The 27,750-nt window shown below is 48.5% G+C and overlaps 1 protein-coding gene across 2 annotated transcripts in view; it reads right to left on the reverse strand.

Annotated features, from left to right (window-relative positions):
- The window catches only part of dph1 (diphthamide biosynthesis 1), a 682,474-nt gene that overhangs the window by 158,995 nt on the left and 495,729 nt on the right, over nt 1–27,750 (reverse strand). For both annotated transcript variants that reach the window (XR_013499073.1, XM_078224668.1), the window contains exon 8: nt 11,934–12,090. Coding sequence is in view for 1 of the 2 variants with exons in the window: in XM_078224668.1 (XP_078080794.1) it covers nt 11,934–12,090 (157 nt within the window). In the remaining variant the exon portion in view is untranslated. The remainder of the gene's footprint in view (nt 1–11,933; nt 12,091–27,750) is intronic.

A 27,750-nucleotide genomic window follows, 5' to 3' on the forward strand; every position in this document is an offset into this window, starting at 1 on the left:
TAGAATCCTACAGTCCAGAAGGAGGCCATTCGGCCCATCGGGTCTGGTCCGACCACAAACCTACCCAGGCCCTCTCCCCATAACCCCATATATTTACCCTAGCTAGTCCTCCTGACACTAAGGGGCAATTTAGCCTCGCCAATCCACCTAACCCGCACATCTTTGGACTGTGTTTAAATCTTTGGATTGTATTTAAAGTTTATTTATTAGTGTCACAAGTAGGCTTACATTAACACTGCAATGAAGTTACTTTGAAAATCCCCTAGTCGCCACACACTGGTGCCTGTTCGGGTACACTGAGGGAGAATTTAGCATGGCTAATGCACCTAACCAGCACATATTTGGAGTGTGGGAGGAAACCAGAGCACCCGGAGGAAACCCACGCAGACACGGGGAGAACGTGCAGACTCCGCACAGACAGTGACCCAAGCCGGGAATCGAACCCGGGTCCCTGGCGCTGTGAGGCAGCAGTGCTAACCCACTGTGCCACCGAGGGAGAATTTTGCTGCTCGGCTATCTCAAAGAAGAGCAGCAAAGATCCCCCCTCCCTGTCATGATCCATATTTTTCAGCCTCAACCAACATCATTAAGAGGAAAGATGACCTTTCACGTCGCTGTTTTTTGGGAGCTTGCTGTGAACCAATTGGCTGCTGCGTTGACTGCATTTCGGAAGAACTTCAGCGCCTTCCAAAGAGCTTCAGGGCATCCTGCGGTCAGTGAGGATGCTGAATCCCCCGCTGGGCTTTCTTTCTCAGATAAGACGTGCCGTCCTTTATTGAAACTCATTACCCAGGACTCCAATTTATCAAGTGTATCCCCGTGAACCTCCAGTTTGCTGCTGAGCGTTCAAAGCTGAACAGTAATCAGAGCAGAGGAAGCTTTCTTGCACGTGAGGGGTGGAGGTTGGCTATAGGGAAAGGGGGGGGCAGGGAAGCATGAAAGAGAAAATCCCAGGCAAGGAAAAAAAAGGGTCATCGCCAGTGAGAGAACTCATTTGCCTGAGCGCCACCGTCACACAAAGACAGGGAGAGAGAGAAAGAGAGAAGAGCCAGAAAGAGGTCACTGTGATGCACCCTCACTTCATAAATAAGAATAAAAAAATTAATTGCAGAATTATCAAAGCTGCGACGTGAAATGAAAGTTATCTCTCTGTTGAGCTGTTTTAATGAGAGTCGAGATGACTGATTTCACCCCCCCCTCCCCCTCCCCAACAACATCACCCGTTCTCCTCCCCCCCCATAAAGAGTTCCTGAATAGAAGCGTTTAGGCTTTTGCTAATTGTTTGACTGCTCCTCGCTGCTGGGTGAGTGTCTAACTGAAGACTGGGATGAGTGGGCGTGCAGACTAGCAGAGCCTAGTCATTAAATCTAGTCAGGCAGAATGTAGACGGAATTAAAAAAAAGACATATCAATTCCATTAAAGATCCACGAGGCTATATCCAGACTAATGAATGGTTTAAAATGTTTCTCTTGGCTGCTGGTGGAGTGGGGGTAGGGGGAAGAGAGAGAGGGAAGAGGGGGGAGAGAGAGAGGGAAGAGGGGGGAGAGAGAGGGGGGAGAGAGAGAGGGAAGGGGGAGAGAGAGGGGGGGAGAGAGAGGGGGGGGAGAGAGAGGGGGAGAGAGAGGGGGGGGAGAGAGGGGGGGGAGAGAGAGGGGGGGGAGAGAGAGGGGGAGAGAGAGAGAGGGAAGGGGGGAGAGAGAGAGAGGGAAGGGGGGAGAGAGAGAGAGGGAAGGGGGGAGAGAGAGAGGGAAGGGGGAAGAGAGAGAGGGAAGGGGGGAGAGAGAGAGGGAAGGGGGAGAGAGAGAGGGAAGGGGAGGAGGAGAGGGAAGAGAGAGAAGGGAAGAGAGAGAGGAAGGGGGAAGAGAGAGAGGGAAGGGGTGAGAGAGAGAGGGAAGGGGGAGAGAGAGAGGGAAGGGGGGAGAGAGAGAGGAAGGGGGGAGAGAGAGAGAGGGAAGGGGGGAGAGAGAGAGGGAAGGGGGAGAGAGAGAGGGAAGGGGGGAGAGAGAGAGGGAAGGGGGAGAGAGAGAGGGAAAGGGGGAGAGAGAGAGGGAAAGGGGGAGAGAGAGAGGGAAAGGGGGAGAGAGAGAGGGAATGGGGGAGAGAGAGAGAGAAGGGGGAAGAGAGAGAGAGAAGGGGGAGAGAGAGAGAGAGGGAAGGGGGGAGAGAGAGGGGAAGAGAGAGAGGAAAGGGGGGAAGAGAGAGAGGAAAGGGGGAAGAGAGAGAGGGAAGGGGGAGAGGAGGGAGGGAAGGGGGAGAGAGGGAGGGAAGGGGGGAGAGAGGGAGGGGAAGGGGGAGAGAGGGAGGGAAGGGGGAGAGAGGGAGGGAAGGGGGGGGAGAGAGAGAGGGAAGGGGGAGAGAGAGAGGGAAGGGAGGAGAGAAAGAGGAAGGGGGAGAGGGAAGGGGGGAGAGAGAGAGGGAGGGGGAGAGAGAGAGGGAAGGGGGAGAGAGAGAGGGAAGGGGAGAGAGAGAGGGAAGGGGGAGAGAGAGAGGGAAGGGGGAGAGAGAGAGGGAAGGGGAGAGAGAGGGAAAGGAAAGAGAGAGGGAAGGGGGAGAGAGAGAGAGGGAAGGGGAAGAGAGAGAGGGGAAGGGGGAAGAGAGAGAGGGAAGGGGAAGAGAGAGAGGGAGGGGGAAGAGAGAGAGGGAAGGGGGAGAGAGAGAGGGAAGGGGAGAGAGAGAGGGAAGGGGAGAGAGAGGGGAAGGGGGAGAGAGAGAGGAGGGGGTGAGAGAGAGGAAGGGGAGGAGGGAAGGGTGAGAGAGAGGGAAGGGGGTGAGAGAGGGAAGGGGGGAGAGGGGAAGAGAGAGAGGGAAGGGGAGAGAGAGAGAGGAAGGGGGAGGAGAGGGGGAAGAGAGAGGGAAGGGGGGAAGAAGGAGAGGGGGAAGGAGTGAGGAGGGGGAGAGAGAGTGGGAGGGGGGGAGAGAGAGAGGGAGGGGGGAGAGAGAGAGGGGAGGGGGGGAGAGAGAAGGAGGGGAGGGGGAGAGAGAGGAGAGAGAGAGGGGGAGAGAGAGAGAGGGAGGGGGGGAGAGGGAGAGAGGGAGGAGGGGAGAAGTGGGGGAAGGAGGGGGAGAGGGAAGGGGAAGGGAGAGAGAGGAGAGGGCAGGGGGAGAGAGAGAGTGAAGTGGGGAGAGAGAGGGGAAGGGGGGGAGAGAGGGAAGGGGGGGGGGAACTACTGAGGGTGGGTGAGGCTCACACATCGCAACAGAATTCGGACCGAAGGGGAAATGATTATTTTCAAACCAATAGCTATTGTACAGTGAAACTGAACTCTGTGCTTTCCCATTTTTTTCATGTATATATATATGTGTGTATATATAGAAATTTTTTTAAAAGTATAGTGCGATTTTTCCTGGATGTGGAGTATAATTTCAGTTTTGTATTCCCTGCAAAGCCTTGGGCGAAGGTTTATCCAATTATCCAATGTGAGTCTCTACACCGCCACTGATAGATCCTGTACCTTCCCTTGTTGGAGTTTATAAATGGATGATGCAGCGCACAGATAGGCCGTTCGGCCCACCCTGCCTGTGCCAGCTCTTTGAAAGCGCTGTCCAGTTCATTCCCACAGAATCTTGCAAACGACATTGTTACCTGACAGAGGGGTCTTAGGAATAAGTCACCAGTTGGGTCAAATGGTCTGTTTCTGTGCTGCCCACTCAATACAACTCGACGATGTAAAGTGTGCTCTGTTTTAAAGCAAACACCTGTCTTTCATCACCTCAGGATCTCCCAAAGTGCTTTGCAGCCAATAAGGGCGGCACGGTGGCACAGTGGTTAGCACTGCTGCCTCACAGCGTCAGGGACCCGGGTTCGATTCCAGACTTGGGTCACTATCTGTGCGGAGTTTGCACATTCTCCCCATGTCTGCGTGGGTTTCCTCCCACACTCCAAATCTGTGCAGGGTAGGTAGATTGGCTGTGCTAAATTTCCCCTCAGTGTCCAAAGATCTGCAGGTTGAGTGGATTGGCCATGCTAAATTCATAGAATCATAGAATCCCGACAACAATCGCACCCAGGCCCTATCCCCGTAACCCCACATATTTACCCTGCTAATCCCTCTAACCTACGCATCCCGGGACACTAATGTCCAATGCATCTAACCTGCTCATCTTTGGACTTTCTGTCCCTCAGTGTCACAAGATGTGTAGGTTAGTGGGATTTGAGGGGTAAATATGTGGAGTTACAGGGATAGGGTCTGGATGGGATGCTCTGTCAGAGTCAGTATAGACTCAATGGGTCGAATGGCCTCCTTCTGCACTGTACGAATTCTATGACACATGGACGATCAGGCTAGATAGATGAGGTGCTCTCATCCTGAAACACCTCGCTGCATCAGATGGAAGGGTAACCTGCTCGCAGGGCTCCTCCAACACCATTCCTGAGCCTCTGGTTAATGAGGGAGTGATGATAACTATCCCTCATAATTTCCCATCTCCCTATGGGCACAAAAGCCCTTCCTGTCAGTCACACAGCACCCACTCTCTGGTTCCTGACTCTTCCACTGTGCTGCCTACATGGGTCCTAATTAAAACAGTGTGGTTAAGCTCCTCGGGAAGAGGGTGGGGGGGGTGTGAGGAGGCCACAAATCTGCAATGTATTTTTCGATGTTGTTGCATTGGAGGGGGTGCGGGAGAGATTCACCAGGATGCTGCCTGGGATGGAACACCTAGATAACAAAGACACCTATGTCAGACTCCTGTTCATAGGCTACCATTGTGCTACCAAATAAACCTGTTGGACTTTAACCTGGTGTTGTGAGACTTCTTACCGTCCAGTACTTCCCTGGAGCGGAGAAGCTACAACATCTTCTCCGGGGCCTTCAACATGTCATTGATGAAGATGAGCATCTCGCCAAGGCCATCCCCACACCCCCACATCTTGCCTTCAAACAACCGCACAACCTCAAACAGACCATTGTCCACAGCAAACTACCCAGCCTTCAGGAGAACAGTGACCATGGCACCACACAACCCTGCCACAGCAACCTCTGCAAGACGTGCCGGATCATCGACACGGATGCCATCATCTCACGTGAGAACACCATCCACCAGGTACACAGTACATACACTTCCAACTCGGCCAATGGTGTCTACCTGATACGCTGCAGGAAAGGATGTCCCGAGGCATGGTACATTGGGGAGACCATGCAGATGCTACGACAACAGATGAATGAACACCGCTCGACAATCACCAGGCAAGAGTGCTCTCTTCCTGTTGGGGAACACTTCAATGGTCACGGGCATTCGGCCTCTGATCTTCGGGTAAGCAGTCTCCAAGGCGGCCTTCACGACACACGACAACGCAGAGTCGCTGGGCAGAGACTGATAGCCAAGTTCCACACACAATGAGGACGGCCTCAACCGGGATATTGGGTTCATGTCACACTATCTGTAACCCCCACAACTTGACTGGGCTTGCAAAATCTCACTAACTGTCCTGGCTGGAGACAATACACATCTCTTTAACCTGTGCTTAACACTCTCTCCACTCACATTGTCTGCACCTTTAAGACTTGATTACCTGTAAAGACTCGCATTCCAACCATTGTTTTGTAAATTGAGTTTGTGTCTTTATATACCCTGTTTGTGAACAGAAATCCTACTCACCTGATGAAGGGGCAGCGCTCCGAAAGCTTGTGGCTTGTGCTACCAAATAAACCTTTTGGACTTTAACCTGGTGTTGTGAGACATCTTACTGCGCACAGGCTACAGCTCAGCCTCTAACACCATTATTCCTGCAAGACTCGTCTCCAAACTCCATGGCCTGGGGCTCGGCTCCTCCCTCTGCAACTGGATCCTAGACTTCCTAATCCACAGACCGCAATCAGTAAGGATAGGCAGCAACCTCCTCCACGATCATCCTCAACACCGGTGCCCCACAAGGCTGTGTCCTCAGCCCCTTACTCTACTCCTTATACACCTATGACTGTGTGGCCAAATTCCCCTCCAACTCGATTTTCAAGTTTGCTGATGATTTGATATTGATTTGATTTATTATTGTCACATGTATTAACATACAGTGAAGAGTATTGTTTCTTGCGTGCTCTACAGACAAAGCATACCGTTCATAGAGAAGGAAAGGAGAGAGTGCAGAATGTAGTGTTACAGTCATAGCTAGGGTATAGAGAAAGATCAACTTAATGCGAGGTAGGTCCATTCAAAAGTCTGACAGCAGCATCGAAGAAGCTGTTTCTGAGTTGGTTGGTACGTGACCTCAGACTTTTGTATCTTTTTCCCGACGGGAGAAGGTGGAAGAGAGAATGTCCGGGGTGCGTGGGGTCCTTAATTATACTGGCTGCTTTGCCAAGGCAGCAGGAAGTGTAGACAGAGTCAATGGATGAGAGGCTGGATTGCGTGATGGATTGGGCTACATTCACGACCTTTTGTAGTTCCTTGCGGTCTTGAACAGAGCAGGAGCCATACCAAGCTGTGATACAACCAGAAAGAATGCTTTCTATGGTGCATCTGTAAAAGTTGGTGAGAGTCATAGCTGACGTGCCAAATTTCCTGCTGAGAAAGTAGAGGCGTTGGTGGGCTTTCTTAACTATAGTGTCGGCATGGGGGGACCAGCACAGGTTATTGGTGATGACACCACCATAGTGGGTTGGATCTCAAACAATGACGAGACACAGTACAAGATAGAGATAGAGAATCTGGTGAAATGGTGCGATGACAATAATCAATGTCAACAAAAGAAAGGAGATAATTATCGACTTCAGGAAGCGTAGTGGAGAAGATCCCTTTGTCTATATCAATGGGGACGAAGTGGAAAGGGTCGAGAGCTTCAAGTTTTTTAGGTGTCCAGATCACCAGAGAAAAAAGACATTCCGCCCACCACACAACTGAGCAAAGCCACGTACAAATTTCAGTACGTCCCAACAACTGGCTGATCGAATCAAGCAGCTCTGAAGAAGAGTCATTCGGAATCAAAACGTTAATTCTGTTTCTCTCTCCACAGATGCTGAGTTTTTCCAGCATTTTCTGTTTTTATGTTCCTTCAGCTGTTGTTCACAGGCAGAGTCCTGACTGTGCTCACCCAGGCTGTGCTTAGCTGTTAACACATCTCCCGTTAACTGTGATTCCGCGTTTGGGCAGCACTTGCTGAACAATGCTGAGTGCGCCGATAGCTGCACTAACAACCAATGTTAGATAATCAGTTGAGCTGGTAACACGGCTCAGTTACACTTGCTAGAAGTGATAAACGCAGATGCTCTGCAAACAAAAGGAACATGTTCAAGCCTTGTGACTTTCTAAAATTACCACGATATTCCCTGTTGCTTTCTCCATAGCAATAATTCCGCCAATCAGAATTGACTTGTCGACCAATCAGCACATTTTTCTCCTGTAGTATAAATTGTTCCAATCGGGTGAAATTTTGCATTCTAGTATTTGTCCTGATGAGTGCAAGGCCAGAAGCTTCAGCAACATTTCTTTCTATACCGCAACATTCAAATTCTGTATTACCAAGCGGCAATTATCTGACTGTTCATTTCATTGGCTTTGTGTCAAATTTTTGTTGATGCCATTCCAATGAAACACCTTGGGACATTACACAACATTAAAATATATAAATTGTCCTTATTGCTGTTTGGAGTGGCACGGTGGCACAGTGGTTAGCGTTGCTGCCTTGCAGCACCAGGGACCCAGGTTCCAGTCCCGGCTTGGGTCACTGTCTGTACGGAGTCTGCACGTTCTCCCCGTGTCTGCGTGGGTTTCCTCCGGGTGCTCCGGTTTCCTCCCACACTCCAAAGATGTGCTGGTTAGGTGCACTGTCCATGCTAAATTCCCCCTCAGTGTACCCGAACAGGCACCGGAGTGTGGCAACTAGGGGATTTTCACAGTAACTTCATTGCAGTGTTAATGTAAGACTACTTGTGACACTAAGAAATAAACTTTGAAACTTCGACTCTTAGTGTACACAGTATGATTGTCATGTTTGTCCTCGTTGCACGTGTTACATTCCACAGCCTGCAAGCATTTCCTGGGTCTCAATTAGGCTGTATGGAAAGCTCACCAACAAGGAGACCAAAGAGATAGTGCGTATTGTTTACTGGCAGGGAGTGCACAAAGAATTTTGAGTTATAAGGAGAGGCTGGATAGACAGGCACTTTTTTCCCTAGAGCATAGGAGGCTGAGGGGTGATCTTATAGAGGTCTATAAAATAATGAGGGGTGCAGATCAGCGAGATAGTCAATATCTTTACCCAAAGGTGGGGGAGTCTAAAACTAGAGGGCATAGGTTTAAGGTGAGAGGGGGAGAGATGTAAAAAGGTCCAGAGGGGCAAATTTTTCACACAGAGGGTGGTGAGTGTCTGGAACAAGCTGCCAGGGGTAGTAGTAGAGGCGGGTACAATGTTGTCTTTTAAAAAGCATTTAGACAGTTACATGGGTAAGATGGGTATAGAGGGATATGGGCCAAATACAGGCAATTGGGACTAGCTTAGAGGTTTAAAAAAAAAGGGCGGCATGGACAAGTTGGGCCGAAGGGCCTGTTTCCATGCTGTAAACCTCTATGTCTCCAGATGTGCCTCACAGGTGATGGGCTCACGGGTAGTGTGGACGATCGAGGAACAGACTTCCTCAGGAGGCTGTGAGCCTCTTCCCTCTGGGTTGCCGACAGTCTGGTGAAGACAGGGGTGAGGGGCTGCAGAAAGAGTGACATGAGGGTGCTGGACTGGTATTGAAGCATCATTCAATTGAGCAATGAGTCTTTGTGCCTTCCAATTGGTGTAGGAAGGCCGTACGTCACAAGGGTGGACGTGTTGGCCAACTAATGGCTGGAGTGTGAGGGCAAGTCATGTGATGAAACTTCCAGGAATACATTCAATCATGATTGGCAAGCCCATTCCAACCCCATGGGGATCAAAACTAGTCCAGGAGATCACATTGGCCCTGATAGTTCCATAGAGTGCTTTCCTAAATCAAGAGGTGATCTCTGTCACCAACAACATTCAATTTGTCTTTATGTATCTCCGCTAACCCAGTTTATTGCCTGATGGCACATCACAGGAGTGAAGTGGGCCATACATGCTCGCCTAGCCAATGGCACCCATGTCCCGTAATATAAAAATCAAACTAGATTTGACACTGAGATAAGAAGATACGAAGAAAGAGGTAGGTTTTAAGGAGAGTCTTAAAGAAGGAAAGAGAGGTGGGGAAGTTTGGAGCGGGGATTGCAGAGCTTGGGACCTTGGCAGCTGAAGGCACGGCCATTAATGGTGGAGAGATTCAAACGTGGGTTGTGCAAGAGATAAGGGCTGAAGGAACGCAGATATTTCAGAGGGTTGTGAGGTGGAGGAGGTTAGAGAGATGGTGGTATGCGAGGAAACGAGATGGGGATTTCAGAACAAGGAGAAGAATTTTAAATCTCAGAGGTTGCTTAACCAAGGGACCAATAGGCCAGTGAGTTTAAGGGGTGATGGATGAGTGGGACAGTGAGTTAGGACAGGGGAGGCAGAATTTTGGCTGCATTGAGGATGTATGAAGGATAAAAGGTAGAAGGACATCCAGGGGAGCACTGGAATAGTAAAATCTGGAGGCAAGAAAAACACAGAAAGGGAGAAAGAGAAACAAGACCTTTATGAGGCTTCATTTCAGAAACAAACGTGCAGATACAACAGATGCTGCAGATGGTTTAGTGCGTCTCCTGGTGTTCAACCCTGAAGGCAAAACCTGCAGGACTTTCTGTGTTGGCGGCTGTACAAAAACAAAGAGGGAAAGGAGAGATCTCTTTCACGTTGACTGACCTTTCCTCGAGATCGGCCCCAGTGTGGTACAGACTGCAAATGTGTGATAAGAGTGAAAAATCATCCACAGGAAAAACAAGGAACATTAACGGCCCAAACTATCACAGGACAATGAACAAAACTCAGGCCTTCCCTTTCCTCCCCGTTTCTTTTTCCAAAAGCTCTTGTGCAGAAAAGAAAGATCCAGAGACGTCTTGTTTTTTGGCAGGTGGACAGGCATCTGGCTTCCTCTGCCAGGACTCAGGCTGACAGCCAGAGAGGTGGGAAGCGAGTTAAAGATCCCGGCTGTTCTGCCACTGAGAAACTCCAAAAATAAAACTGCACGCTCCCACAGGAGATTCCTTGAAGGATTGCTGGGCAGCACGGTGGCACAGTGGTTAGCACTGCTGCCTCGCAGTGCCATGGACCTGGGTTCAATTCCCGGCTTGGGTCACAGTCTGTGTGGAGCTTGCACGTTCTCCCCGTGTCTGCGTGGGTTTCCTCCGGGTGCTCCGTTTTCCTCTCACGCTCCAAAGATGCGCAGGTTAGGTGGTTTGGTCATGCTAAATTGCCCCTTAGTGTCCCAAGATGTAAAGGTTAGTTGGATTAGCTAGGGTAAATTTGTGGGGTTGCGGGAATAGAATGGAGAGAAAGATACTCTGTTGGGGAGTCAGTGCAGACCTGATGGGCAGAATGGCCTCCTTCTGCACTGTAGGAATTCTATTCAATGGATGGCACGAGGTGCTCATTCAGAGAGCCAGGAGCAGACATGACGGGCTGAATCATAGAATCCCTACAGTAAAGAAGGAGGCCATTCGGCCCATCGAGTCTGCACCGACCACAATCCCACCCAGGCTCTATCTCCATCACCCCATGCATTTATCCTCGCTAGTCCCCCTGACACTAAGGGTCAATTTAACATGGCCAATTTACCTAACCCGCACATCTTTGGAGTGGCTTCCTTCTGTGCTGTAATAACTGTCGGCTTCCGTGAACCCTGAATGATTGGACTTCCGAAAGCAATTATACAATCAGTTCAGAGATCCGTTCAACTGATGTTGAGCGAATGGCCTCCTTTTCAGCTTTTTAATCACTTCTCTGTGATACATGAACAATGATTTTCAATTTTACCGTTTCCAGTCTGTCATTGAATTTTAATGGAAGATTCTTTGAAAGCTGGACTGTGTCACACGGGCTATAACTCATGATTAACCTGATGCTGTTAAGGCACAGATGTTGTCGCTTCCAAGGGATCTGGATTCAGAATGTCCCGACTCCAAACCACCCTCCGGGAATGCTTCCTATAAATTGGATCTCAAACGCTGGCAGGAATGCAGTTTCCGGCATCCGGCAGTGATCACAGAGGCACACTGCTGGCCAAAATGGATCAAAATATTGTTCCTTGGGTTGTCCTGTCACTATTTTAGGAATGTTGCAGCAGGAGGAGGCCATTCAGCCCCTCAAGGTTAGTTCACCATGCAATGAGATCATGGTTGTTCCACACCTTGACTCCATATCCTGTTGTACCAAGCAGATATCTATCAATACCAGATTTGACATTATTAATTGAGCGAGAATCTGTGGGAGATCTGCACTCCTACCACATTTCCATGAAGAAATGCCACTGAACTGATCCCCTGGAAGACCTGGCATGGATTTTAAGGTGCTGTCGCCTTTTCTGAACTCCCCAACTAAAATGGTGGCATGGGCGGCACAGTGGTTAGCACTGCTGCCTCACAGCGCCAGGGATCCGGGTTCGATTCCGGCCTCAGGTCACTGTCTATGCGGAGTTTGCACATTCGCCCCGTGTCTGTGTGGGCTTCCTCCGGGTGCTCCGGTTTCCTCCCACACTCCAAAAATGTGCGCGTTAGGCTGAATGGCCTCCTTCTGCACTGTAGGATTCTATAATTCTATGATCCTCTCCGTTTCCCTTATCAATCCATTTCAAAATCCTGAAAAAGCCAATTAAATCACCCCTGTTCGTTGCATATTGGATAGTTATATACAGTTTACATCACTTCTTGTAATCTAACCCTCAGAACTCAGTGCCCAACTGGATATCCAATGGACAAACTCGACACACATTGCATATTTGAGTAGATTTGGATAAACCTGAAGATCAAAGGATGGTTCAGGGAGTGCTTTGATCTCAATAGTACCAGGTGAATGGTTTCTATTAGATATTTCAAAGCACAGCTTTTGCAGCGCTCCGCTTACCTCCAGGATCTTGGGGGATCCTTGTCGCCCAAGTGTTCCCAGAATCAGGCCCCACATCTTTGCCTTTGCAGCTGTGGCTATTGCGTCCTTCCTGATTGCCTGCATCGCCTGGTGATCATAGAACTCACGGGAGAGGACTTTGCTGTAAGGATCATACCTGCAAGATCAGAGAACACAAGGCAATGAGAAGGTGGAAGAGGGAAAGAGAGTTCACCTCAATGCTTCACAGGAATAATTATCAAGCACAATTTGACACTGAACCATATTAAGGAGATGGGGGACCAAAAACTTGGCCAAAGAGGTAGGTTTCAAGGAGTGTCTTAAAGGAGAGGGAGAGCAAGTTTGAAGGGAATTCAGAGTTTCGACCAGTGGTGGACAATCTGCCAACCTGGGGGGCTACATGCGGCCCCACGAGACATTTGCTGACTGTTACCCACATTCAGTGTTTCCACATTCCGCTGATTCCTGTCCGTGTTGTTTTTGCTAACACCCGGTCTGAGTGAAGTGATTCGCACGTAAAGCAAGGGCGAGTGAAGTGCCGTGTGCTGATTGCTCACGACATTGGCTGTGAGAGCCGTGCGCTCCCTCTGTGCCCAATCAAAAATATTTCTTTCCTTTTAACCATTTGAAGTTGATGACAGTTCTATGAATATAGAAATGATTAAGCATTTTCTATAAGTGGTTAGCACCGCTGCCTCACGGTGCCAGGGATCTGGGTTTGATTCCCGACTTGGGTCACTGTCTGTGTGGAGTTTGCACATTCTCCCTGTGTCTGCGTGGGTTTCCTCCGGGTACTCCGGTTTCCTCCCACAGTCTGAAAGACGTGCTGGTTAGGGTGCATTGGCCGTGCTAAATTCTTCCTCAGTGTACCTAAACAGGAGGGGATTTTCACAGTAACTTCACTGCAGTGTTAATGTAAGCCTAACTTGTGACTAATAAATAAACTTTAAAACTTTAAGTCGTTATGAAATATTCAGCGTGTATTAAATGTATTTAATCTTATTCATGGAGTCGTGGTTAGTGAACAAGCCCGATTTCAATCTTGTGACTCACTGAGATGAAGGAGGCGCCTCTCATGCGGCCCCCACTCACCAGCCTGGGTTGCCCATCGCTGGTGTAGAGCCAGGGAGCTTAGGGGGAGCTGCCAATCAGGGATCGATGCAAACCGGGTGTAAAAGAAGCCAGAACCGGAAAAGCAGAGATATCCTGCAAGAGGCAGGAAGTTTCGAGATAGACAGAGGAGAGTGAGGACATGGAGGGATTTGCAAACAAAGACAACAATTTAAAATCGATGAGTGACTGGATTGAGAGCTGATGTGGGCCAGTGAGCGCAAGGGTGATGGGTGAACAGGGAGTGGTGAGTCTGAAAATGGGTAGCAGAGGTTTAGATGTTTATTTTGGATGCAAGGCAGGGTACTGGCCAGCGGGATTGGGGGGGGAATGTCGCAAACCGCTGAGATAGGAGGTCAAGGGTTTGTAACCATCAGCTGCTTCCTCAGATGGGGATAACCATTGTAACTAAGCAGTGTTATTTCCACAAGTTTCCAGCTTGCTTCTGCTGGCCAGCTGTGAGACCCAGCAGATGTTGCTGGTTGATGCCTCTGAGACCCATCAACACACACACATACACACACACACATACACACACATACACACACACATACACACACACACACACACACATACACACACACATACACACATCCACACACACACCTACACACACATACACACACATAAACACATCCATACACACACACACACACACACACATACACACACACACACACATACACACACACACATACATACACACACATAAACACATCCACACACACACACACACATAAACACATCCACACACACATACACACACACACATACATACACACGCATAAACACATCCACACACACCCACACATACATACACACACACACATACATACACACACACACATACATACACACACATAAACACATCCACACACACGCACACACACCCACACATACATATACACACACATAAACACAACCACACACCCACACACACATAAATGCATCCACACACCCACACACACACGCACACACACACGCACACACATGCACACACGCACGCACCCACACATCCCCACACAAACCCACCCCCACACCCACACATCCCCACACACCCCACACGCACTCACATCCACCACCCCCCCACACACACACACAACCCACACACACACAGAAAGATTAACAAATGTAACTTGATCACTATAGATTTATATCCACTTACAATTTACACCAGATTACCTACAAATGATCTCGCTGGTGCCTGTGGAAATGTAACAACATACACAGTGCACAGTTTTGCTGCTAGCCAGACACAGTTCAGTGGTACTGAGGGGGTGCTGCACTGTTAGAAGTGCTGCTTTGCAGCTGAAGTATCAAACTGAGGTCCCAGCTGTGGCCCTGAAGGATCAACGTGGCACTATTTGAAAGAAGAGGTGGGAAGAGCCCGCCCCCTCTCCGCTTCACTGGTGTCCAACTGACGTTTATCCCTCAACCAACACCTAAAAACAGATGATCTGGTCATTGACTTTGTTGCTGTTTCTGGGATCTTGCTGTGCAGAAATTGGCCACCATCTTTCCTACAACAGAGATCACTTTTCAATGGCACTTAAAGAAAGACTAATGTCCTGGACCCAGCGGTGAGCAACTGGGGAGGACGCAGCACATCGATGTAAAACAAACTGGTACCTTTTTCCCCTTTCATGTCCTGTGGATGATTTTTTTAGTTGTAAAAATATCAGAGATAGGGGAAACTTGGCAGTCTGGAGGTGGAAGGTCATGTGACAATATCTCCAGTAATGTGTCCAAATTGGCCACACACTCACATACACTCACACACAGTTACACAGACACACACAGTTACACACACACACACACACACACCACATACACACTGACAGGTGACACGGTGGCACAGTGGTTAGCACTGCTGCCTCACAGCGCCAGGGACCCGGGTTCAATTCTGACCTCGAGTCATTGTCTGTGTGGAGTTTGCACATTCTCTCCGCGTCTGTGCGGGTTTCCTCCGGGTGCTCCGGTTTCCTCCCACAGTCTAAAGATGTGCAGGTTAGGTCGATTGGCCATGCTAAATTGCCCCTTAGTGCCAGGGGGATTAGCAGGGTAAATATATGGGGTTACGGGAATAGGAACTAGAACCACAGGACACAACCTCAGGCTAAAGGGACGATCCTTTAAAACAGAGATGAGGAGGAATTTCTTCAGCCAGAGAGTGGTGAATCTGTGGAACTCTTTGCCACAGAAGGCTGTGGAGGCCAGGTCATTGAGAGTCTTTAAGATAGAGATATATAGGTTCTTGATTAATAAGGGGATCAGGGGTTATGGGGAAAAGGCAGGAGAATGGGGATGAGAAAAATATCAGCCATGATTGAATGGCGGAGCAGACTCGATGGGCCGAGTGGCCTAATTCTGCTCCTGTGTCTTATGGTCTTATGGATCTGGGTGGGATTGTGGTCGGTGCAGACCCGATAGGCTGAACGGCCTCCTTCTGCACTGTAGGATTCTATGATACACACACGGTATATAGAGAAGGTGCTGTAACATTAATTCCCAGCTGAGCACTGAGCACTGACACTGACAATGAGAGTGTTGATAATATCTAGCAGCCAATTCACCCCCACCCCCATTATCTCATCCAGCCTTTTACACAGATTACAGGAAGCTCAGATCCATCATTTTTCACTATTCGAAATCCAGCAGGAACTTTCTTATCTTTCACCTGCCATCCACAAACAGTCTCAGTTTTACTGAATAAACTTCCAGCTTATCTCTCTGCGCATCAGCCGCTTTCCAGTGCGGATACGATGCAAGGCTGCATTCGAGATACGTGATTGCTCTCGAGTTAGGAACCTTTCTGCACCTGATCTGCCTGCCAAAATAAACCAGCCAGGAAATTCTAAAAGACGCAAAAGGAACCCCAGCCCCTTGGGCCTCAGTACCCAACCCCTCCCAGTCCCTGCTCCCAATGAGAGAGGGTCTGTGCTGGGAGCCTGGTCCTGAGGAATAAGCCCTTGCATTTCTGTGCGGTTAATGGAGTGAGAGCCAGTCTGCCTCCCACAGTCATGCAGCATGCTGTGGGCAAGCCCAGCTTCCTCATCCCAGTGCTAATTCAGATGACGATCATGGGGTAGAGACCATCGCCAAACTCCTTGTGGAATGTGCCTTTGCAAAGAAGGTCTGGGGAGAGATGAGGTGGTATTTGTCCAGGTTCACCCCGAGCAGAACTCTGTGCTGTACGGACTGTTCCCAGGATGCACAAGGGCAGCAGATACATGGGAACACCACCACCTGCAAGTTCCCCTCCAAGCAACTCACCATCCTGACTTGGAAATATATCATGATGTGGAGATGCCGGCGTTGGACTGGGGTAAGCACAGTAAGAAGTCTCACAACACCAGGTTAAAGTCCAACAGGTATTTGCTACCAAATAAACCTGTTGGACTTTAACCTGGTGTTGTGAGACTTCTTACTTGGAAATATATCGCCGTTCCTTCGCAGTCGCTGGGTCAAAATCCTAGAATTCCCTCCCTAATGGCATTGTGGGTCAACCCACAGCACATGGACTGCAGCGATTCAAGAAGGCAGCTCACCACCACCTTCTCAAGGGCAACTAGGGATGGGCAATAAATGCTGACCCAGCCAGCGACGCCCGTGTCCCACAAATGAATAAAAAAACGCACACTCTGAGACAAACATCAGCTGCTGTTGGAGGGTCATCGACTCAGTGAAAGATGCTCTTCAGACTTCCAAAGATTATTCGATTTGAAACGATAATTCTTTTTCTCTCTCTCCACAGATGCTGCCAGAGCTGATGCGTTTTTTCAGCACTTTCTGTTTTTATTTCAGATTTCCTGTATCTGTGATATATTATTCTGCCCTGTGACCTGCCTGAAACTCCCCAGTAAGAAGTCTCACAACACCAGGTTAAAGTCCAACAGGTTTATTTGGAATCACGAGCTTTCGGAGCGCCGCTCCTTCATCAGGTCACTAGCTCTTGCTTGCTGGAAACAAGGGTGTGCGGAGACCAGCAGAGATCTCTCCTGTTACCATACAACCCTCTGAATCATCAGACATCAGAGGCAAGAGTGAACTCAGCCACAATCTCCCCTCTGTCCCACCATCCTCACGCGCACTATTCCAACTTATCCCTCTATCCCAGTGTCCTCATTCCCACGATCCTGACCTTTCCCTCTGTCCGACCATCCTCACTCTCACTTTCCCAACTAATCCCTGTGTCACCATCCTCACTCCCACTATCCTGACCTTTCCTTCTGTCACATTATCCTCACTCCCACCATCCCAACTTTTCCCTTTGTTCCAGCGTCCTCAAGAACAGCTTGTTCCCTGCTGCCATCAGACTTTTGAATGGACCTACCTTATATGAAATAGATTTTTCTCTACACCCCAGCTATGACTGTAACACTACGTCTCTCCTTTCCTTCTCCCCTATGTACACTATGAACAGTATGCTTTGTCTGTATAGCACGCAAGAAACAATACTTTTCACTGTTTACCAATACACATGACAATAATGAATCAAATCAATCATTCTCACTATTAACTTCCATACAAAGAGTGGCTAAAGACTGGATGACAAGTGGACTCCATCATTCAGAAGCAGTTAGGAGGAAGAATGTTTAAAATCAATGTTATTTAAAAAAAATATTTTGCTAAATGGCCAAAGAGACACAATGTTTACATCTGGTAAGACTGCCTTATCTCATTAAACAGAAAGTAGCACTTCTAGAAATCGGCCCAATGTTTTAAAATTAGTGGTGCACTGAGGGCTGGACAGTTCCCTCGAGAGGATGTATATCCTATCTTTCCATTTCATGCTTGCAATTTTGATATTGCTAAAAGCTATTAATGGGTTGCTAATAGGTCTTCAGGACACAGTTGCTTACTCAGGCTCTCTCTCCCTCCCACTCTATTTTCTTCCTATCTCAATCTAACCCTCTTTCTCATTTTGTCTCACTCACCACTTCTCAGTCTTTCCTCCTCTGTTTTTCCTTAGCCTACATTATCTCTCCTTATTTCAATCTCTTATGCTCTCCTGGTCTCTTTGTTACTCGGTCTCTCTCTTACTGCTTGCTTTACAAAATAAAACTCTCTCCCTCGATTTCAATCTTCTCCTCTTTAATATTTTGACTCTGAGGATGGGATTTTCGGGCTGCGCTCGGCCCAAGACCGGAAAATCCCGCCCGAAGTCAATGGACCTTTGTATGGTCCGTGTCCTGCCCGCTACGGTTCCCGTGGTGGGTGGGATGGGAAAATTCCGCCCTCTGTCTCTGTGTTTTTCTCCCTCTCTCAATTCCTCTCCGTATCTCAGTCTCTTTGCTCTTCCGGTCTCTGTCTGCTCCGTGTACTCCAAGGCCGCGATTTTAACGGTTCGTCCCGTCAATCGATGAGTGGAGCGAGCCGGTAAAATTGCACGAGAGTCGGGAAATCGGGATCGCGCCCAATTTCTCGGCTCTCGCGATCTTACTGGCACTGGATTTCCAGCGTGATCAGCCTCACGCCCTTTTCCAGCGAGAGACTGAATCATTTATTTAAACAATGATTTGCATGGGATTAGCGAGCCCGGGACACAATCGTCCACGCTCACTTGCCTTCCTGGCCTCGCCGGGAGAGGATCTCTCCGGCGAGGAAAACATTTGCCCATCCACGAACAGGAATTGTCGTGTTGGCCGCACTGGCAGAACCGGAGGCCATTGAGACCCCCGGGAAGGTCGAGGGCAATGGGGGGGGTGCCCCTTAGGCAGTGCCAGCCTGGCACCTAGGCACTGACCACTGGGCACTATGGCAGTGCCCACCAGGCAGTGCTGGGGCCAGGGCCTAAAGGAGGCGAGGCCAAGCCAGGGTGGCCCAATCGGGGATGGGGAGGGGGGGGGGGCGCTCCTGCTCTGCCTGCAATCGGTGAGGGAGGGAGGATGGAGCTCACTGCTGCTCTGCCTGCGATTGGTGGGGGGACTCGCTGCTGCTCTGCATGTGATCGGTGTGGAGAGAGGGGCGCGATTGCGGGCGGCGGGCAGGCAGTGCAGGGGCGCCTGATCGTCCGCAGGCCCCCGCAATTGTGAGGGACGAGCGGCTGGGTTGAGGCTGGCTGCAACAGCAGGGGTCTGACAGGCCTCTCGCTCTCTCTGTCTGTCAGGCCTCTCTGTAGCAATAGCGCATGTGGAGCCACAGAAGTCTGCACACGCGCAATTGCTCCTTCTGCTGCTAGAGCAAGCTGGCTGGCAAGTTAAGCCCTGCCCACTGCCTTTAGTAGCTAGAAACAGTCTAGCCCATTTTTTAATGCACTAAGTGCATAATGATTGGGAATAAAACTCGCCCAAAAACGGATCTGCAAATCTCCCATTTTCACGCTAGCTTGACACTTGGAATTTTTCTCGCGTCCCCCGCCCCAAGTCTTTCCCTTCTGTCACTCTCTCTCTTTCTCCTTTGTTTTGCTCTCTCTCTCTATGTTACTCCCTCTATTTTTCCTAGTTTCTCCCCTGTCTGTCTCTGTTTTTTGTCTGTCTGTCTCTTTCTCTCTGTCTCCCTTTGTGTGTCTCTCTCTCTCTCTGTCTCCCTCTCTTTGTCTATCCCTTGTTCTATCTCTCTCTTTCTCACACTCTCTCTCTCGCTCTCTCTCCCTCAAGGTGAAATGACCAATATTTACCTGTCATGCAATATTTGTTGCAATCTGCCTTTAAGGGATATCAGCATGACATCACTAAAAGGAAAGTGTGTCTGGTGAATCAATCATGAGTTTGCTTTTGCTTTGATCAGAGCACATACAGACTGTATCCCACAGTTTGCTGATTTAATTTATTTGGTTAACAAAAAGAAGCACATTGCTCAGATGTCTTTAAGCTTTATACCCAACGTATAACTGTTCCCATGTGCCTAGTCTTAATAAATGAGCCCACAAGTGTTGTGAGCGATTGCTGCCTTGTGTATTGCACAGTAAATGAGTCCAAGGCATCATATCATTATAATAACATGGCAGAGTGATCACCAGTGGTAAGACACATTTCAGCAAGTACAGGGATGAAATGGTGAACAGCCTTAGATCATGCAACATGTAATGAGAAGACTCTCAATGTTCTGGTTAGATCACAATTAAGTCGCAGCGTCAGAGAGTGTTGAGGTTACTTATTTTTAAAGTCTATTTATTAGTGTCGCAAGTAGGCTTTGCTTCATCAGAAGGAACTCTTCAAAAATGCAGATACGAAAATACAACAAAACTTACTCCAACTTATGAATCAAAGAAAGGGTTTAATAAAGAAACATCATTGCTCCAAACTTGGGGCCTCGCCCTGGGCCACTCCAAGCTCCCCACACTTCCACACAGGTTCTTATTTATAGTGAGTCAGTTGGTCAGCTGACTATTACATCATTCTGTAATTGGTTCCATGTTTTACTGGGTCAGCTGACCCTTACATCTTGTTCCCATTGGTCACATTACATCCAATACAAAGTTGTCACCAGTTACATCCTAACAGGCTTACATTAGCACTGCAATGAAGTTACTGTGAAAATCCCCTAGTTGCCACACTCTGGTGCCTGTTCGGGTACACCAAGGGAGAATTTAGCATGGCCAATGCACCAATGCTGATGCAGGGAACATCTGCAGGGAAGATGTTCCCTGGGAACAGGGAAGGCTTTTTGGAGGCAGAATGGAAGGCAGGGCAATGCAATATGAGTTTAGCGAAGATCTCAGAAGGCCAGAATATCCAGTGGGAATTGTACGATAATCTGGTGTCAGAGAAAAGGAAGCTCCCAGTTCACAGAAGATCACAGGTTGCTCAAGGAAGCCACAGAGGAAATCGCAGATGCTGTGAGGATCATTTTCCAATCCTCACTTGATACAGGCAAGGTACCATCGGACTGGAGGTCTGCAAGTGCTGTGCCATCTTTTATAAAGAGTGCGAGGGATAGGCCAGAAAATTATAGCTTGGTAAGTCTGACTTCGGTGGTGGGCTAATTACTGGAGTTAATGCTGAGGTTTGTTTTGATTTGATTTATTATTGTCACATGTATTAACCTACAGTGAAAAGTATTGTTTTTTGCGTGCTATACAGACAAAACATACCGTTCATAGAGAAGGAAAGGAGAGAGTGCAGAATGTAGTGTTACAGCCATTGCTAGGGTATAGAGAAAGATCAACTTAGTGCAAGGTAGATCCATTCAAAAGTCTGATCGCAGCAGGGAAGAAGCTGTTCTTGAGTCGGTAGATATGTGTCCTCAGGCTTTTGTACCTTTTTCCCAATGGAAGAAGGTGGAAGAGAGAAATGTCCGGGGTGCGTGGGGTCCTTAATTAAGTTGGCTGCTTTTCCGAGGCAGCGGGAAGTGTAGACAGAGTCAATGGATGGGAGGCTGGTTTGCGTGATGGATTGGGCTTCATTCACGACATTTGTAGTTCCTTGCGGTCATGGGCAGAGCAGGAGCCATACCAAGCTGTGAGACAACCAGAAAGAATGCTTTCTTTGGTGAGAGTCGTAATGGACATGCCAAATTTCCTTTGTCTCCTGAGAAAGTAGAGGCGTTGGTGGGCTTTCTTAACTAGTGTCGGCATGGGGGGACCAGGACAGTTTGTTGGTGATCTGGACACCTAAAACCTTGAAGCTCTCAACCCTTTCTACTTCGTCCCCATTGAAACTGATGACAATATCCTTCGTTTTGTTGGCATCCAGGGAGAGATTATTGTTGCCGCACCAGTTCACCAGATTCTCTATCTCATTCCTGTACTCTGTCTCATCATTGTTTGAGATCTGACCCACTACGATGGTGTCATCAGCAAACTTGAAAATCGAGTTGGAGGGGAATTTGGCCACACAGTCATAGGTGTATAAGGAGTATAGTAAGGGGGCTGAGAACACAGCCTTGTGGAGTACCGGTGTTGAGGATGATCGTGGAGGAGGTGCTGTTGCCTATTCTTACTGACTGCAGTCTGTGGATTAGGAAGTCTAGGATCCAGTTGCAGAGGGAGGAGCCGAGCCCCAGGCCATGGAGTTTGGAGACGAGTCTCGTAGGAATAATGGTGTTAAAGGCTGAGCTGTAGCCTATGAATAGGAGTTTGACATAGATGTCTTTGTTGTGCAGGTGTTCCAGGGTTGAGTGCAGGGCCAGGGAGATGGCGTCTGCTGTGGACCTGTTGTGACGATAGACGAACTGTAGTGGATCCAGGCAATCTGGAAGGCCGGAATTGATTTGTGCCATGACTAAACTTTCGAAGCACTTCATTATGATGGATGTCAGAGGCACCAGCCGATAGTCATTAAGGCACGCTGCCTGGCTTTACTTTGGTATAATGGCATAATGGTTGTCTTCTTGAAGCAGGTAGGGACCTCAGATTGGTGTAAAGAGAGGTTGAAGATGTCTGCGAATACCCCCGCCAGCTGGTCCACGCAGGATCTGAGTGCTCGTCCAGGTACCCCATCCGGGCCAGTCGCTTTCCGTGGGTTGACCTTCGAGAAAGCTGCTCTGACATCTGCAATGGTGACTCCAGATACAGTTTCATCCAGGGCTTCCAGAGTGGAGGGCATGCTCTCGCTGGCCTCTTGCCCAAAACTGGCATAGAATGCATTGAGCTCATCAGGGAGGTGTGCATTGGTGCCAGCGATTTTACATGCCTTCATCTTGTAGCCTGTTATGTCTTGCAGACCTTGTCGGGAGTCTGTGTGGCTAACCTGGGACTCTAGCTTGGTCCGGTGCTCTCTTTTGGCATCTTTGATGGATCTCCTTAGACCATATCTGGCTTTCTTGTATAGGTCAGTGAAGCCTGACTTGAACACCTCAAACCTGGACTTCAGCAAGCAGTGGATATCCCTGTTCATCCACGGTTTCCGGTTGGGGAACACACGGATTTGCTTCTTTGGCGCACAGTCTTCTGTACACTTACTAATGAAGTCAGTTACTGTAGTGGCGAACTCGTTCAGGCTGGTCGCAGAGTTTTTATATACTGACCAGTCCACTGACTCCAAGCAGTCCCGTAGGAGATCATCTGATTTCTCAGACCAACATTGCACGACTTTCTTTGACAGATTCTCAACTTATTTTTGCTTGTAAGCCGGGAGCGGGAGCACAGCCTTGTGGTCTGATTTACCAAAGTGTGGGCGGGTGATAGAGCAGTAGGTATTTTTGATATTTGTGAGACCACCCCCTTCACTCTTCCGAACTCCTGTGAATATAATTCTAACAGACGCAACCTCTCCTCATACGTCAGTCCTGCCATCCCTGGAGTCAGTCTGGAAAACCTTCGCTGCACTCCCTCGAGAGCAAGAACATCCTTCCTCAGGTAAGGACACCAAAACTGCACACAATACTCCAGGTGTGGCCTCACCAAGGCCCTGTATAATTGCAGCAACACATTATTCCTCCTGTACTCAAATCCTCTCGCTATGAAGGCCAACATACCACTTGCCTTCTTTACCGCCTGCTGCACCTGCATGCTTACCTTCAGCAACTGGTGTATGAGGACAGCCAGATCTCATTGCACATTCCTCTCTCCTAACTTATAGCCACTCAGATAATTATCTGCCTTCCTGTTTTTGCCACCATAGTGGATAATCTCACATTTATCCGCATTATACTGCACATGCATTGCATTTTCCCAGTCACTCAGCCTGTCCAAATCACACTGTAGCATCTCTGTATCCTCCTCACAGCTCATCCTTCCACCCAGCTTTGTGTCATCTGCAAATTTGGAGATATTGCATTTAGTTCCCTCATCTAAATCATTAATATATATAGTGAACAGCTGGAGTACTGGCACTGATCCCTGAGGTACCCCACTAGTCGCTACCTGCCATTTGGAAAAAGACTTGTTTATTCCGACCCTTTCTTTCCTGTCTGCCATCCAGTTTTCCATCCCAATACACTACCCCAATCCCATGCACTTTAATTTTGCAGGTTAATCTCTTACGCGAGACTTTGTTGCAAGCCTTTTCATGTGTTCTCATAAACGACCTGTACAGTTGTAGCAAAACCTTCCTACTTTTCCACTCTCCTTGCAACAAGGGCCTAAATTCCATTTGCCCATATAATTATGTGTATCTGTGTGCTAATGTTTTGTAATTCATGTACAAGGATACTTGTGGATCTGTGCTGTGCCGCAACAAGCTGCAGTCTCTCTCCATTTCAACAATACTCTGCTTTTCCATTCTTGCCACCAAAGTGGACAACCTCATATTTTGCCAGAATATACACCATCTGCCAAATAACTTTTGCCCATTCACTTAACCTATTTACATCCCTTTGTGTCCTCCTCATACCTTGCTTTCCTATCCATCTTTGTATAATCGACGAACTTGGCAACAATACACTCGGTGTCTTCATCCAAGTCATTAATATAGATTATAAACAGATGAGGCCCCAGCACTGAACCCTGTGGCACATCACCAGTTGCAACTGCCAACCTGAAAATGATCAGGGAGTTGGGTAGTAGGCTAAAAAGCAGGGCCTCTAGGGTAGCGATCTCTGGACTACTCCCAGTGCCACGTGCTAGTGAGGCTAGGAACAGGGAGACTGCACAGCTGAATGCATGTCTAAAGGACTGGTGCAGGAGGGAGGGTTTCGAATTCGTAGATCACTGGGAGGTCTTTAAGAGAGGATGGCACCTCTACAAGAAGGACGGGTTGCACCTAAACTGGAGGGGCACGAATATCCTAGCTGGGAGTTTTGCTAGTGTGGTTCGGGTGGGTTTAAACTAATGCGGCACGGGGGTGGGGATCAGAACAATAGGTCAATAAGCATAGAGGCTGGGGACGAGGTTGGGGCCAAGACAAGGCTATCTAAGAGGAAGAGCATTCTGGGGGAGGATGACCTCAGTGGGCCGGGAGGTCTGGAGTGCATCTGCTTCAATGCAAGGAGCGTCACGGGCAAGACAGACGAGTTTAGAGCCTTAATGCTTGCGCGGAACTTGGATGTGGCTGCAGTGATGGAGACTTGGTTAAAAGGAGAGGACTGGCAGCTGAATATTCCGGGGTACAAGTGTTTTAGGTGAGACAGAGGAGGGGTGAGGAGAGGTGGGGAGTAGCAATGCTGGTTAGGGAGCATATTACAGCGGTACAGAGGGTGGACAATTTGGAAGGGTCAGGTAACGAGTCACTGTGGGTGGAGCTCAGAAACAGGAAGGGCGCAGTCACTATGCTGGGGGTATACTACAGGCCTCCCAACAGCCCACGGGAAGTTGAGGAACGGATATGTAAGAAGATTCTGGACAGGTGCAGAAAAAATAGGGTTGTTGTAGTGGGAGACTTTAATTTCCCTCACATAGACTGGAAATCGCTTAGGGCTGGGGGCCTGGACGGGGAAGAATTTATAAAATGCGTACAGGAAGGCTCTTTGGAACAATATGTTGACAGTCCAACTAGAGAGGGGGCTATACTGGACCTAGTACTGGGGAATGAGCCCGGTCAGGTCATCAAAGTTGCAGTAGGGGAACATGTGGCAAATAGTGACCACAATTCTGTAAACTTTAGGATAGTAATGGAAAAAGATGAGTGTTGTCTTATGGGTAAGGAGCTGAATTGGGGGAAGGCTAACTACAGCCTGATTAGGCAGGATTTGATGGCTGTTGATTGGGAGAGGCTGTTCGAGGGTAAATCCACATCTGGCATGTGGGAGTCTTTTAAGGAGCAGTTGATAGGACTGCAGGACAGGCATGTGCCTGTAAAGAGGAAGGATAGGAAAGGTAGGATTCGGGAGCCGTGGATAACCAGTGAAATTATGGGTCTAATCAAAAAGAAAAAAGAGGCATACATGAGGTCCAGGCAGCTAAAAACAGATGGAGCACTGGAGGAATACAGAGAAAGTAGAAAAGAACTCAAACAGGAACTTAGAAGGGCAAAAAGGGGTCACGAAATGTCCTTGGCAGACAGGATTAAGGAGAATCCTAAGGCATTTTATACATACGTTAGAAACAAGAGGGTTGTTAGGGAAAGAACCGGACCTCTCAGGGACAAAGGAGGGGAATTATGCTTAGAACCAAAGGAAGTAGGAGCGATCCTAAACGAATACTTTGCATCAGTATACACAAAGGAGAGGGGCATGTTGACTGGTAGCGTCTCAGAGAGATGTGTTGACCCGTTAGAAAAAATCTCAATTACAAGGGAGGAAGTGTTAGGTTTTTTAGGAAACATTAAGACAGACAAATCCCCAGGGCCGGATGGCATCTATCCTAGACTCCTCAGGGAGGCGAGAGATGCAATTGCTGGGCCTCTAACAGAAATCTTTGTCTCTTCACTGGACACAGGTGATGTCCCGGAGGATTCGAGGATAGCAAATGTGGTCCCGTTATTTAAGAAGGGTGGCAAGGAAAACCCGGGTAATTATAGGCCGGTGAGCTTGACGTCCGTGGTAGGGAAGTTGTTGGAGAAGATTCTTAGAGAAAGGATATATGCGCATTTTAGAACTGAATAATCTCATTAGCGATAGACAGCATGGTTTTGTAGGAGGGAGGTCATGCCTCACAAATTTGGTTGAGGTTTTTGAGGAGGTGACAAAAACGATTGACGAAGGAAGGGCCGTGGATGTCGTCTATATGGATTTTAGTAAAGCGTTTGACAAGGTCCCTCATGGCAGGCTGGTGCAAAAGGTTGAATCTCACAGGATAAAAGGTGAGCTAGCTAGGTGGGTGGAGAACTGGCTTAGCCATAGAAGACAGAGGGTAGCAGTGGAGGGGTCTTTTTCCGGTTGGAGACCTGTGACTAGTGACCTGTGACCCGCAGGGCTCTGTACTGGGACCTCTGCTGTTTGTGATATATATAAATGATTTGGAGGAAGATGTAGCTGGTGTGATCAGTAAGTTTGCAGATGACACAAAGATTGCTGGAGTTGCGGATAGTGATGAACATTGTCAGAGAATACAGCAGGATATAGATAGGCTGGAACATTGGGCGGAGAAATGGCAGATGAAATTTAATCCCGATAAATGCAAAGTGATGCATTTCGGTAGATCTAATGTAAGGGGGAGCTATACAATAAATGGCAGAACCATCAGGAGTATAGATACACAGAGGGACCTGGGTGTACAAGTCTACAGATCCTTAAAGGTGGCAGCACAGATGGAGAGGGTGGTAAAGAAGGCATATGGCATGCTTGCCTTTATTGGACGGGGCAAGAATATAAAAGTTGGCATATGATGTTGCAGCTGTATAGAACGTTGGTTAGGCCACATTTGGAATACTGCGGCCAGTTCTGGTCGCCACACTACCAGAAGGACGTGGAGGCTTTGGAGAGAGTACAGAGAAGGTTTACCAGGATGTTGCCTGGTATGGAGGGTCTTAGCTATGAAGAGAGATTGAGTAAACTGGGGTTGTTCTCCCTGGAAAGACGGAGGATGAGGGGCGACATAATAGAGGTGTACAAAATTATGAAGGGCATAGATAGAGTGAACAGTGGGAAGCTTTTTCCCAGGTCGGAGGTGACGAACATAAGGGGTCACGGATTCAAGGTGAGGGGGGCAGGGTTCAACACAGATGTCAGGGGGACGTATTTTACACAGAGGGTGGTGGGGGCCTGGAATGCACTGCCAAGCAAGGCGATTGAGGCGGACATGCTGGGATCGTTTAAGACTTATCTTGATAACCACATGAACAGACTGGGAATAGAGGGATACAAAAGAATGGTCGAGTGGGCACATGAGCGGCGCAGGCTTGGTGGGCTGAAGGGCCTGTTCCTGTGCTGCATTGTTCTTTGTTCTTTGAGCCACTTGTCCCGACCCTCCGTTTGCTGTTCCTTAGCCAATCTTTTAGTCATGTTA

Source organism: Mustelus asterias, chromosome 12, assembly GCF_964213995.1.
Source record: "Mustelus asterias chromosome 12, sMusAst1.hap1.1, whole genome shotgun sequence".
NCBI classification, from domain to species: domain Eukaryota; kingdom Metazoa; phylum Chordata; class Chondrichthyes; order Carcharhiniformes; family Triakidae; genus Mustelus; species Mustelus asterias.